Below are 13,239 nucleotides of genomic sequence, written 5' to 3'. Positions count from 1 at the left end.
AGTGATGTAGAATTCAATTATTACTTGAGAAAAATACAGGCATGCTTTGTCCGTTTAGAAAGCAGTCCAGAAGCTGAGAAGTTGTCCTCATTCTCCAGTGGCGGTTATGATCCAAACAGTGTCACATTCTTCCAGCTGCGTAACAGCTCACGCTTTCGGATGCATAACAGCAAATTCTTGGAATGATTTACTGCAGCAGCAAAAAGCAGCTGTGCATTATTACTTAACCTTTCTTAACATGGTCCTTAATAAACAGTGTTTCTTAGACCTCATTAAGAAAAATATTCTCCTTTAGAATTGATCTGGTAAGAGCTAATAGCAGCAGTAGGCGCCCTTTAGAAAATGTATCTAAGGGTTAAGCAATTTTTTCTAAAATCACAAACAATTCAAATTTACTTTCTAAATACAAAATGCAGCAAGTGAAATCTAGTCACAAATGTAAATTCTTTTTCCCTCTGTTTCTGTGCGGAGAGAAAAAGGAGCTCCACTGCACAGAGACCCTTCTGGCCAGTTCTCACACTGCACACAGCCGCTGTGGTAGGAAATCTGAGCTGTATCTCCTTCAGCAACAGAGAGTGCCATTGCGCTAAGCCTTACTGTAACAGAAAGTGAGTAACGACCATAAGAATAATTCTGAATACCAGCAGGACATATACAAACATTTTAGACTTTTTTTTTTTTTCAGAAGACATCATTTTCCAATTATTCTTTTGGTTGGAAATAAATACTCGGTTTCCACTCTTCAAAAGATCCACAAGTGATTCAAAATAAAGCAACCATTTTATTGCAAAACATGCAGTGACCATTTACAGCTAAAGAAACATGTATACCAAAGGAGAGTTAAAACCAGTAGCAGGTAATGGCTACTGGAACTTGAAGGCACATCAGGAATAAGAAGCTAAAAATCAAGGCTCATCCTGTTGGCCTGAAAGTATGCTGTGCAATTAACATGCATTTATTTTCCAGGCGTACTCTCATTTTGCAAAGCACTGTAGACACAAAGGCGGCTTGGGTATTACCTTGTTGTCGGTCAACAAAAGGTAAAGAAGACAGACACCAGATACTCCCGCAAGGGGCTGGATGGCATCGGCATCCATATGGAAAAGAACCAACAGCAATGATTAAAGCTTAGGGACAGTCTTGAAAACCAGGGGAAGAAATGATCAGAATGATGCCTGGTGAAAAGACACTCAAGCATTTACTCTAATTAGTGCTATATAGTTTTATATACAGCATAACAGCTATTGCACATTCAGGATTTATCAGGCCAGCCCGGTCTGTAGTGTCTTTCTCACACTGCCAACATGTGGGTAAGTAAATACTTAGCACAGCTCAAACTTTAATGAGAAAGTCTGCAGCTCTGATGCGTTTGGGACCATGAACTGACCAGGACGGAGTATGTATAGCTTCTGATAGCTTCACAGTGGGCAAACTGTGCAAAAAAAAAAAAAAAACCAACAAAAAACCTAAAAAGTATTTTCAAAGAGTTGGCCTCAGTGGTTGTGCAGTGCGTTGTAAATGTAAGAGTTAGCGTGGATCCTGAGAGACAGACAGGTCACTGGGTTTTAGATGGCTCAAAAGTCAACGAACTAACAAACACCTTCATTAGCAGAGTCAAAGAAGCAGCTGAGGTTCTACAAGGCAGCTATAAAGCATATAAATAGCTAGGGAAAGATAAAGTTAAGTATAGGTACATTTCTTGATGAGGAAGGAAAGAAAATGAAAGACAAAGATTTACAAATAAGTAATAAACAGCACTTTTGACTTCAGTCAAAAGTTAACTAAACAAAGCATGCTAAGAAGTTGAAAGAGTAAGCTGAAGTATTCAGAGGACTTAGATGGTATTCAAGTTGGCAATAGCTGATTACTCTTATCCTAGGATGCTCCAGCAACCAGCCACCTCAGCGTGGAGCATGAGTGTTACTCTTTGAGAACTCACAGAGCACAGAAAAGAGTCCAAGAGAGCAGTGGGACAAGCACAAGGAATTCGAAAAGAAACAGGGAACTCTGTCAGTCAACCTAAACCTGGAAAAAGGCTAGCATAATTTTTATAAAACCCTATTTGTAAACGCATATGGAAAAGTAACCCAGCAACAGCCAGCCAACGTGGATTTGTCAGGAGCAAAGTATGCCGTACCCCACTACCATCCATCTCCTCCTTTGTGAAAACTGGCCTGGTGGCCACAGGCACGCAGGATCCCAAATCTCCCGGTTGCTGTAAAGGCCTTTGACATTGTCGTTCTGTGAAGCCCTCATGGGTGAAATATGGGGCTCTGATCCATACCAACCATAAGGAGAATCACAGCAGTACAAAATGCTCTCAAAGAGCAATTACCAAAGGCTTACTGGGAACCTGGGAAGATACTCAAGCAGGGTCCTGCAAGGCTTTGCCTGGGATCTATCCTATTGTGTTCATGAACAACTCGGACTACAGAGTAAAAGAGGACATCTGCAAGGCTTCTCCATGATACCACACTTGGATGAACTGTAAACAACATAAGAGACAGGTCTAGAATGCTGGCATCTTGATAAATGTGGTCCGAGATCCATTAGAGACAGGTACGGAGACACTAAATACATAGGCATAAAATGGAGATTATCAGTGGTACTGAAATGGATCTGGGATGTTTGCAGACCAGGAACTGAATGCAAGTCAACGTGATGCTGTTGTAAAAAGGCAAATACAATTCCAGCGTGCGTTAATGGTACTAATGTATGCAAGCACCAGAAGGTAATTGTTCCAGCTACTCTGCCCTAGCCTCAGCCAGCACTTTGGGTCACGTTTTGGACCATAGAATTTAAGAGCATAGTCAAACTGGACAGGATCCAGAGAAGAGCACCAACAATCACTCGATTTAGAAGACGTGACCTGTGAAGAGTGATTCAATTAATTGGGTTTACTTAAAAGAGAAGGCTAGAAGGAGAACATGATAGCAATGTTCAAATGAGGGCACTATTCATCACATCTACTGCCAATAAGAACAACAAGTAATTGACTTAACTCGCAGGGATAAACTCTTGCTGTGATAACTCTCCAGTTGTACGGTTCAACAAGTGGTACACGCTGCTTACGAGGTCACGGGATCCCTTTTGTTGTAAGCTTTTAAGAGCTAGAGAAACACTTGTTAGTTACAGTCTTGGCAGATTTGATCCAATCTCAGAGCAAGGAGATGGACTGGATAACTTTCTGAGATTTCCCTTAGTCCTTACTTCTCTGAAAGATCTCCAGCATTTAGTCATGTTTTGCCCACTGTTGGCGATTTTGTAACAGCTATGAACCGGGAACACACAAATATGTTGGCCATGCCAAAAAAAGGGCTGTATGGACCTTAACTTTATATGTGCAATGGACAGTACTGTTCAGAGGAAAGCTGTGCTGTATTTCCTGAAAAACTTGAGACACTGCTTCAACAGATTCCTGTTGGATAACAGTGTTGGGACAGCTACAGATTCCTCCTTTCCCAGAAAGCCCTATGCTAAAAGCCATATAAGAGAAATGTAAAATATACATCCAACTTATTCCACCTTTTTTTGAAAGCTACCAATAACACAGCTCCCTCAGTGAGTCTCTATTGTGCCTTGTCTATATAAAAACCGTAACACAAAGCATTAAAAAATATCCAAATAATTTTCAAAACAGATAGCAAAATTCCACAGACAGAACTTTACACCCTCCCACTGTCTGGACTAGCGCAACATCGCTGACGATGCTACAGAACGTGGAAAATCACGTACTGAGTACCAGTCCAAAGTTGCGTTTTGGGGCTGAATTCGAAGTCACTGCAAAACCTGTAAGGTTTTAAATAGGTAAATCAAAGGCCCCAAAATGACACACAGCAGAATGGGGCTGAGTAGACAGAAATACAGGCTGACCTTTACTTTGTTTATGGATTCTGCAGGACTAATCGAGTTGGGAAGTCCATGCTTTTATTAAAGCCAAATACTCTCCAACTTGTGTCTGAGAAAATGGGAAACAAGAGACCTCAAGCCTATCAGGATTTGATGATAAAAGAAATTCCATCTATTAGCTCTTCTCATCAAGATAGGAAAACAGTTCAACATAGCGTATAGAAATGCTACAAATTCCTTCATTACTACGTGGTTTGCAAACAGCCCCTGGTCATTAGCTTTACTTGAGCTGAAGTGTTTTCAGCTCAACAGCAAATAACCAAAAGGGGTGGTCTCCAGGGACGTTTCAAGAGCACTGCATAAAGCCAACTATTTCCTTAAGGCTACATAGCAACTGTCTTCAACTTCCATTTCAGATTTTTCACATAGCTTTTTGAGAGCAAGAAACCAGAAACCCTGAGAGATAGGTACAGTAAAGGTACGGAAACTAGCCGCAGCCAGCCTGAGTAACACCCGTTGCAAGCTGGTCTCGATTACTCAGCAGGCCCTGAGATGGCCTCATCGTAATCACGTGCTAACTTTTACTCTGGGATCTGAAGTGAGACTTTTTTCAAAACATTTTAAGCCCTGCTTAAAATGCTATTTCAGATGCCATTTCAAGAGGTTCCCAGAAGAGATGTGGGCTTCTGAAAATCCAAAAATCACTTTTTAAAGTTGCTCCACAAGTATGCATGAGAGCTGATGCCCATACTGACAATGTAAGAACCCTTTACCTAAACGCTGTCCCTGCACAAAGACGAACCTTTCTCAAGGGAACACGGGAAACTTTCCATGCCTATTTTTCCTTCTTGTAAAGTGAGACAGCTTCAAGCTCTGGGACTGTCCACAGCCAGGAAATTAATTTTCTAAGTGCAGTAATACTTGGTTTTAAAAGCAGGCAGGAAATATGACATTTTACATTTTAGGTTTTTAATTCTCTTTAATCAGACACATTACAATGCACAACTGTGTCTTTAGCCAGGTAACAGGGTGCCATCCTTCAGATCAGGAAGAGATGATGGAGGACTCCTAGTCCTTCCTCTGACCTTTTAGGTACAAGGAGTATTGCAGGTATTCTAAATGAGGACGATTCCCGCATTTAGTATAGCATTCCCCCTATACTTACAAAGCCTTTATAACAATTCAGTCATAGCTTTCGTTTATTTCTGTAATTGAGATTGCGGCTACTGCAGCTAGGCATCTTATTGAACGGAGGATCACCCTTGCCTTCTAATACATTAAAAACGATAAATTCATAGGGAATTTTCAACTTGAGCATCATAAAGTTTAAAAAATGCAATTCTAACCGAAGTTAACCATCCCACTAGTGATGCAGCCTTCCAGCTCTTCAGTGCTCATTAAGAGAGATTGTTTATGAAACAAAATCTTTTTATTTAATGCTACACAATCAGAATTGAAAGAATAGAACATGTACTTCACCTCAGGACCAAGCTATAGGGACACATCCCAGAACATTTTCCAAAGTAAAACCAGATTACCAAACACCAATCAGTGCAAGAAACATCTTTATCCATTTGCACTCAGCGTATTTTTAGACAAACTACGCATCAGAACATTTAAGTACCTCTCCCCCATACAGCACAAAGGTCGAGAGCAGATTTCTTGCCTCAGTGGGAGCCAGTTTGTCAGGATATACGTATTGATAACATTAAAGAAAAATAAATGAAGCGTTACATTCTGATGTCAGGTGTACAAGTGCAGTAGTGGATTACTCTCAGAGAACGACATTATCTATAAAAGTTAAGTGGTATACAGGTTATTCTGGAGCGACTATAGTACAGAGAAACTTTATGCCAAAGGAAGTATTTACAGAGATACTGTCACAGCAAAGAGGACAGGAAGCTAGTCTCACAGAAGTAGTTCAATAAAGAGCAAATGACTGGACGAAGACAAAGGCTTTATATAATAAAATACCAAGTGCATTCTTTTAAGTGAATGAGTCTTTGAGACTATGGTCCTAGATTTTAGGAAGCCATTTGAAGGTCAGATGTACAGTCCTGCTGCATAGCAAGGGTTACATGGACCGCCAGAATTTTTACATCCGTTGTAACCTCAGTAAACCACAGCAATTCTAGTATTGCTTCTTACTGCAAGGTCAAAACTAAAGCTCTTAAATAAGCCCCCTCCAAAGGCCAAAGATAGGATTTTGTAGAGCAGACCTTCTAGCACAATACAGATGTTTCTCCACTACTTCTGTGCTGTACATCTGGGATTAGAACTGAGCCCAGAACACTTTAAGGGGAATTATGTTTAGCTGCTCAAATGTTCTTGGCCAGAGAGTTATTATCCAGCTTTTTCTTGTCAATGCAACTTTAATCACATCCGATTTCTTAAAGTAGCCATATTATTTTAGTTGCTTTGGCTCTTTTCCAACAGGCGTATTTTAAGCTGGTTGTGAAGGAAGGTTATTAATGGATGGGTATTTTACATATTTCTCGAAGAGTTGCTACTGAAATAACCACATTTGAGGGGGAACATGTGTGGTTGACTGCTCAAAATATCATTACAAATCTTTTCAAATCAATTTTTCAACTAAGAGCAGAGTTGCTTTAACCTAATATTTGCAAACATTTTTCAAGCCAGCATACCCAGAAGCATTCAGTCCTGCCACCTCTCAGCTTCCTCAGCTATCTACCAAATATAGAGGACAAGCAGCATAACAAGAGTCTCTCCAGTGCGTGACTCCAAGGAACATGATCCCTCACAGTAAAGGAATCCCATTTGAAATGGCTTGCAGTATTAAACTCCAACACACAGGACAAAAATGCAGAAGGAAGTCTCACGATTCTCATGCAGCTTCTAGGGAGTCTGCTGCGCCTTGAGCCAAGCACTTGACCACTAGTGACCGGGCTCAAGCAGGCAGCACACCGAACAGTAAATCTGAGCAGCTTCCCTCTTCACTTAAGATTAATTTACTGTAATGTACATTACTTTCAGTGGAATGTTACTGCTCATGTTTTGGCAGGATGGGGAAAATTCCACTTTGTCTTTATTATTGTAAGGCAGATAATGCAGAAAGTTGAAACAGAACTTCTACAAGGATTTAATCTGTGATATTGTAAAATCAAAGTACTACTTTATTAAATGAGTTATTTTACACAATATGAACATCAATATAATTACAATTGTAAAAAATTTTTTATAACAAGTATGGACTGATTTTTCAGGATTTCCAAATAGGGCACAACTGTACATTTACACAGAATTGTCTTTGCATGAAGCCCAAGAGGGAACAGCATAAAAATATGAATGTTTCTGTAGCCCCTTCATTTTTGCTGATCAACAGTTTTAGAAAAGCAGCTGCAGGTTTGTTATGTAAGGTCTGACAGTAGAAGAGTCAATAGGTGCCATGATTTCACCTATAAAAAACAAGAATAACTCAGTTAAGCTGAACTGTTACACAATGCTGTTTACCTTTACGTGAATGAAATACCATAATACTGCTTTTTACCTCATTTCAGCCTTTTATTATAACCACCTTCAGTTACAGCCTAACAACTGACTATTGGGAAATCTCTTCTATAGTTAACACAGAGGTTAAAGTTTTATATTTGAATGCAGAAAAATCTGCATTTGCTTGCGTAGCTTCAGGAACAAAAAGGCTCAATTGTTGGAAATACACTAAACAACTATTTCCATTACATGCTTTGTAGCAACAGACAGATTGTATTTATTATATGTATTTTGCTCAAAGCAAAACTAACATTTCAAAGCAAGAACTAAATAATAAAGTATTCCTACAACTCTAAGGATGACCATTTGCAATAACATTAATCCCTTTTAAGACAACCTCCACACGCAGCGAAATGCCACAGCCATTTCACCTGCACAAGTATTAGCTTGCTTCTCCTGTGTAACAAACAGTTCAGGGGTATAACTTTAACCGATAGTGAATTCTCAGATTAAAGGAAACGAAGCAAGTTTTAAGTCCCAGTTGTTGGTGGTAAAAAACCCTGATTCATAATATACCTTTCTCAGACAATCATTTAAAAAATTAAGGTAATGACCTGTAGACAACTTTACGCCTGAACATCAGCCAATTCTGGAGGAAGTGGAGTCTTAGGATGCTTGCTTTCAAAGTGCTGTTTGAAGGTCTTGGGATCCGGCATTTGTGTCTGATTAAAGAGAGACATTTAACTTTATGCACAGTACAAGAGTTAAATGATACTGCAAAACCTGTTCCCCCCTGTGTTTTATTTTCTTTTTCCTGAAGCAAATTGTCTCTTCAATGACACTGCTCTAGTGACCGAAGCACCATTAGTTTAGCTGCAGATTAAGAGATAATATTTAACCTCAGATTTTCAGAGAGGTGCTTTTAAGCACTAGTATCACACTGTTTTGGCATGTTCATCAACAGTATTATTCTTGCTAGCAACCTCCCTGCAGATCTTACACTTCACATGCTGGTTTGATGGAAAACCTACCTCTTTAACATTTTCTTTTTCAACACCTAAAAGACAGATGTTTACCCTTTTCAGAACCAAATCTTTACAAAAGCTATTTCTTTTGTTTATCAATAGGCCAAAGAGTTACGTGGCATAGACTGGTTCTTTACCTGGCACAAGCTATCTCAGACCATTGCTACTACACAGTTGCAGGCATCAACTGCTCAAAGTGATTGCTGCTACAGCCTGATTTCACAAGAAGAGGAGCTGGTTATAAGTACTTAAGTGAGCAGCCCTTAATTTGGAATCTTATTTAAGACATTCAAAGTGACAAATCTATTCCGGGACAGACCATTTAAGTGAAAATGGCAAGTTTATCCTTCAGCTCCAAAACGAGCACATTCAGGAAAACCAGCCAGAAGGGAAGTATAATCTGATCAGTGCTCGCATTTCTTTTCTCTTGTCAAGTCATTTATTCTGGTAGAAGTTAACTGTGTATGAAACGTACACTAAAGCTTTTGGCACCACCATTTTTCCTCTCCACATTAACATCAATAACCAGTGATTCTAAGAGCAGCCAATTCCACCACAAAGAAAAGATGTTTCCATTTGGAGATTGAACAGGAAGTGATCTCACACCTTTTACATTTTATACTCATACTAACAGCACATGCCGGCTCCTGCAATTCAAAAAGCATGATAACTACCCAAAACAGATCTGTACACGACCTCTCCGATTTTCTCATATCTCAATTACCAGTACACCTGAGTAATCTGTAAGCAAGTCACATAACAGATGCAAATGCTTACAGCAACAAGCTAGACAGCCACTTAGGAAATATTTTAGTTTCCACTATATAATCTTCTAAAAATTCTGCTCTAGGCTGGAAGACAGATCTGCCTATGATAATATTTTGTCTTCGGTTCCTCTTACCCTACAGACAGTGCAGGTATATATCAAGGCAGCCTTGGCTGCAGCCTTCTGATCATGTCCTTGTTTCTTTTTTTGCTCAGCTTGCTTTTTGGCATTTTTCTGCTGCGACTGAATCTTCTGCTGTCCACGAGCCATATCTACAAACAAAAAGAAGACATTTAGTCTACAAATGTGAGAAACTACTGCTGCTAGCTGACTCAGAAGCCGTAACCATGAGCATAAAGCAGTCAGGCGCTCTGTCCATAAGGCCTACAACTCCCATAATTCATACACAACAGACATCTGTTCAAGCTCTTTACTATGCAGAGACTCTCTGGTATCTTTCTTAGTATCTTTCTTAAAATACGCACCAGAATTATTTAGTCCATTCTAAGGTTTCTTCCTCTACAAAACTGCAAGGTCTACTTTTGAAAAGTGTTTTCAATAGTCAGAACAATTAATGTTTACTATTACTATTACTATGATGTTACTATTTCCACAGGTACAGTAAAATTTAGGGGTTTTGCTGATTTTTGTTTTTGTTTGTTTGGTTGTTTGGTTTTTTTTAAAAAAAGCTTAAGACTCAACCTTTATTTCTGGAACTTGAAACAGGTTCCAAGAAAGGCAAATCAAAGTATTACCCAGCCTGTATTACTGTCTTCTGGTATATGTGCTTGTGATCTGCTTTGGACTTGGGAATGGCAAGAACAGTAGGTCATCCCTCTTTATTCAAGGATATTTTTACAGGTGGCCACCCTTGATTCTCAGCCGACTTTACATGCGTATGTACTTAAAAAGAAGTAAAATTGCCCCCATCAAGAGCCATTACTCTATACAAGACAGTAGCATAAAGAAAGCAAACACTATTACCACCTACCATTGGAAGATCCACCACAAGAAGAAATGAGCTACAAAAATCATATTTCAGGGAGCAGCAAAACAGTGTATTTTACAACACCAACGCTCCACCTGCACGCAGCCCACTAGGCCACCCAGTTCAGCTTGCAGCCCACCCCCAGATCAGACATCAGGCAGGATTTGGGCGCACCAACAGAGCGGGCTTCGGAGCATGGTTATACAACGCAGCAGCCCACTTTCTGCTATTATCTTTCTCACAGTCCCTCACGGCCCACGCATAATCCAGTTGTGCAGCTCTCACAGAAGCACAAGACTTACTATGCAAGCACAGGATAGCTAGTGAAGGCTATTATTTTCAGGACAACTAGGAAAGTCTGATGTTCCCAGGAGGCTGGCTGGTTGGTCATTGCTCCTCTAGGCAACCTGGGCATTTGCTGTGAGTTTGGTACTCATGAGATACACTGTGTGGCTACAACAGGTCTGTCCTGCAGTCCTTCTCACAAGGACAGCCAGCCTCCCACTGCAAGAACGGCCTATCCAAAGACTGACCTCCAGTAAATATGCGTGAAAAGCCCTTAAAACTATTATGAAAACGAAGTTTCTAGGACACATCAACTTCATCTGGAAACTCACCAGTATTGCAAGAATTTCTGGACATCACAGTGCTTAACACTGAGCAAAAAAGATGGTCCAGAGACCCAAAACAGCTCTTGTGGATCAAGAGGCACCTCTCAGGCCACAGTCCAGTTCTTTCATGGTATTTAACACCACCACGTAACCCTTTGCAGAAGTACTACACTACATCTTCAGCGTTCCCTCCTCTTCCCCCATCAGTTTCTCTAAAGGAGAATTTAGAATTCCATATGGCTAACAAAATTGAACACAAGAAAACACAAATTCTATTAAAAAGCATACAGAAATATACATGGCATTCAACAGTTTCCATAAGATACAGCATTGAATATTAATAAGACTAAAAATACCAGTCTGTGTTTCACTGTGTGCTACAGTTACTCTGAAACATCCCAGCCAGGGCCTCACACTGTTTATGTACAGCATGGCTCAACGAGAACATTGAATTCCCATAAAAAAAAAAAGAAAGAAAGAAAGAAAGAAGAGATATTGCCAATAGCTTTGCATACACTAGAAGGAACTGTAGGGTTTATTTCAGATCTATTTTACTAGCCTTACAGTAATCCTCCAGAAGTCAGGGGGTTCCTGATAGAAAATACTCAGATGTAATAAAAAGAGTGATTTTCATAAAGCGTTTGCATATTACTTCGTATTTTAGTCTCTTGATAAGAGCTTGTTAAGTACAACATTGCAACAGCCAACCACACTGAGCTTGTACGCATTTGGCAACTGCTGGTTTTAGTTAAGACAAACAAGAAAACGTGAACAAAAACATCTGCTTAAAAATATCAACCTCCATATGATGCCTGAGACCAAAAATCCAAGAGTTTAAATACTGCAAATTACACTAATACAGTTGGAACACACAGAGCAAATACTCAATGACTGGAAAATTAAGATTATTTGGACTATCAGTATACTAAGAAAGTGATAAAAATAATCCCAAAGTTCGTTTGAAAGAACGATGAGCTCATCTACAAGGCTAAATCAGTATCTCGGTTGCACAACGCAGATAAATGTTGTTTTCCTTATCAGGCACACCCTCAGAGAGTCCGGCAAACAGGCCTGCTGTTCTGAAATAAAAATGCGTGAGCACATAGGACGCCTAACACCACCGAAAAATTTGCTGCCAAATCATAATGGCCACAGCAGGGCCACTGCGGGGCAGCGAGGCTGGAGCCTGCAGCACGTTAACGCCTCTCACAGGGTCGTTTCCCTTGCGAGTACCCCGAAGCCGAGCAGAGTTTCAAGTCCTAAAACCGGACACCGACAGCTGCTTCCGCTGTCACTTCCAGAAACAAACAGCGGCTCGAGGTACCCTGGCTTCCCCGGCCCAGCCCGGCGGCCAAGGGCTGGGGCCGGAGGAGCAGAAGCTCGGCCTCGGCCCGTCGCCGCTGCGAGTGAAGCCCCCGGGCTGGGCCCGGCCTGAGGCGCGAAGGGGCAGGAGGAGGCCGCAGCCGCAGCCCGGCCGGCCCCACCACGTGCCCCGCGGGAAGGGGCCGGGGAAGGAAGCGGGCCCCGGCGCGGAGCCCCAGCCCGCGGCAGGCCGGGAGCAGAGCGCGCCTCGCCGCCGGGCCGGGCCGGGCCGCCCCCTTCCCCCCGGGGCGGGCCTGCTACGCCGCGCCACGGCCGGCCCCGCTCCCCCACACGCACCGCGACCCCCGCCCCGCCGCCGCCGCAGGAAGGGCCGGCGCCGCCGCTCACCCGGCCTGGGAGTCCGGCCTGGGCGGCCCTGGCGAGCGGGAGGAGAAGACTCCGCGCGGCCCTGCAGCAGCCGCCGCCGCCTGGCCGGGACGAGGAGGAGGAGGAAAGGGGGGGGGGCACGGGGCGGCACTGCGCATGCGCGACCCCGCCCCAGCGCCCGCACCGCCCTGTCCTGCCAGCGCGCGGCCCGTTCCTGCCGGCCAATGGCGGCGCCCGCCCGTTACATAAGGCGGGGGCGGGGGGGGGGGGGGGGGCGCCGCGGCCGCCGCGGCCGCCGCGGGCCTGGCCGGGGGGGGGGCGGGGCGGGCTCGTGCTCCCGGCCGCCTCGCCCCCCCCCCCCCCGCTGTGAGGAGGCCGCGGCCCCCGCCTGCCCCGCGTGCCGGGGACCCTGCCCCGGGCCTGAGGAGGCCGGTGCGGGCCGGTGCGCCTTGCGGGGCCAAGCCCAGCCTGACGAGGGGCCTGGTGCTCGGAAAAAGATGTGGTCAGAGCGGCCGGCGCCGCAGCCGAGGTGCAGCCTGGCTCCCCCGGCCCAGAAGCCGCTAGCCCCAGCGCAGCCCCGGGGAGCCGCAGGTCGGTGCCTAGCGAGCTCCGTCTGCCGCCGCCGGCCGCGGGCAGCGCCGCGCCGCAGTGCCGGTGGGACTGCGGGAGGCGCCTGCCCTCAGCCCGGCTCCTCTCTTCCCAGCAAGCCCCGCTCTCTGCCACATTCCTCTGTGCTTAGCATACAGACGCAGCCTAAAAATAGTTGCTGTTCCTCCTCTGGGATCCGGGAAAATGGCTCTGGAGAGGCTGCGGGGAGGGGGCTGGAGATGAGGCCTGGCAGGGATCCCAGAGAGGAGG

General features: G+C 43.7%; 1 protein-coding gene across 2 annotated transcripts; it reads right to left on the bottom strand.

Moving 5' to 3' along the window:
• Window positions 1-6,963: 6,963 nt before the first annotated feature.
• Window positions 6,964-12,536, bottom strand: ZNF706 (zinc finger protein 706). 2 transcript variants are annotated; one of them, XM_087748689.1, is made up of 4 exons: window positions 12,403-12,536; window positions 9,229-9,365; window positions 7,917-8,024; window positions 6,964-7,268 (listed from the first exon to the last, which is right to left on the bottom strand). In XM_087748689.1, the coding sequence occupies exons 2-3, from the start codon at window positions 9,361-9,363 to the stop codon at window positions 7,929-7,931; spliced, it is 231 nt and encodes a 76-aa protein (XP_087604815.1). In that variant the 5' UTR covers window positions 9,364-9,365; window positions 12,403-12,536; the 3' UTR covers window positions 6,964-7,268; window positions 7,917-7,928. The 2 variants fall into 2 exon arrangements, with proteins under 2 accessions (XP_087604815.1, XP_087604806.1); XM_087748680.1 differs by lacking the exon at window positions 12,403-12,536 and adding an exon at window positions 10,699-10,864.
• Between the last annotated feature and the right edge of the window lie 703 nt (window positions 12,537-13,239).

The sequence above is a fragment of the Nipponia nippon genome, unplaced genomic scaffold (genome assembly GCF_047370975.1).
Source record: "Nipponia nippon isolate SJK-2023a ecotype South Korea unplaced genomic scaffold, ASM4737097v1 scaffold_1, whole genome shotgun sequence".
Classification (NCBI taxonomy): Eukaryota; Metazoa; Chordata; class Aves; order Pelecaniformes; family Threskiornithidae; genus Nipponia; species Nipponia nippon.
The sequence above is the reverse complement of the archived record's forward strand: the minus strand, read 5'-3'. Positions and strand labels throughout refer to the sequence as shown.

Excerpts from the sequence above, each read along its gene's own strand:
- ZNF706 (XM_087748680.1), bottom strand. The coding sequence starts at position 10,723 with ATGTCCAGAAATTCTTGCAATACTG. Across the intron at positions 9,366-10,698 it reads CAGAAATTCTTGCAATACTG|ATATGGCTCGTGGACAGCAG; the intron begins GTGAGTTTCCAG and ends TTTTGTTTGTAG. Across the intron at positions 8,025-9,228 it reads ATACCTGCACTGTCTGTAGG|ACACAAATGCCGGATCCCAA; the intron begins GTAAGAGGAACC and ends CTCTTTAATCAG.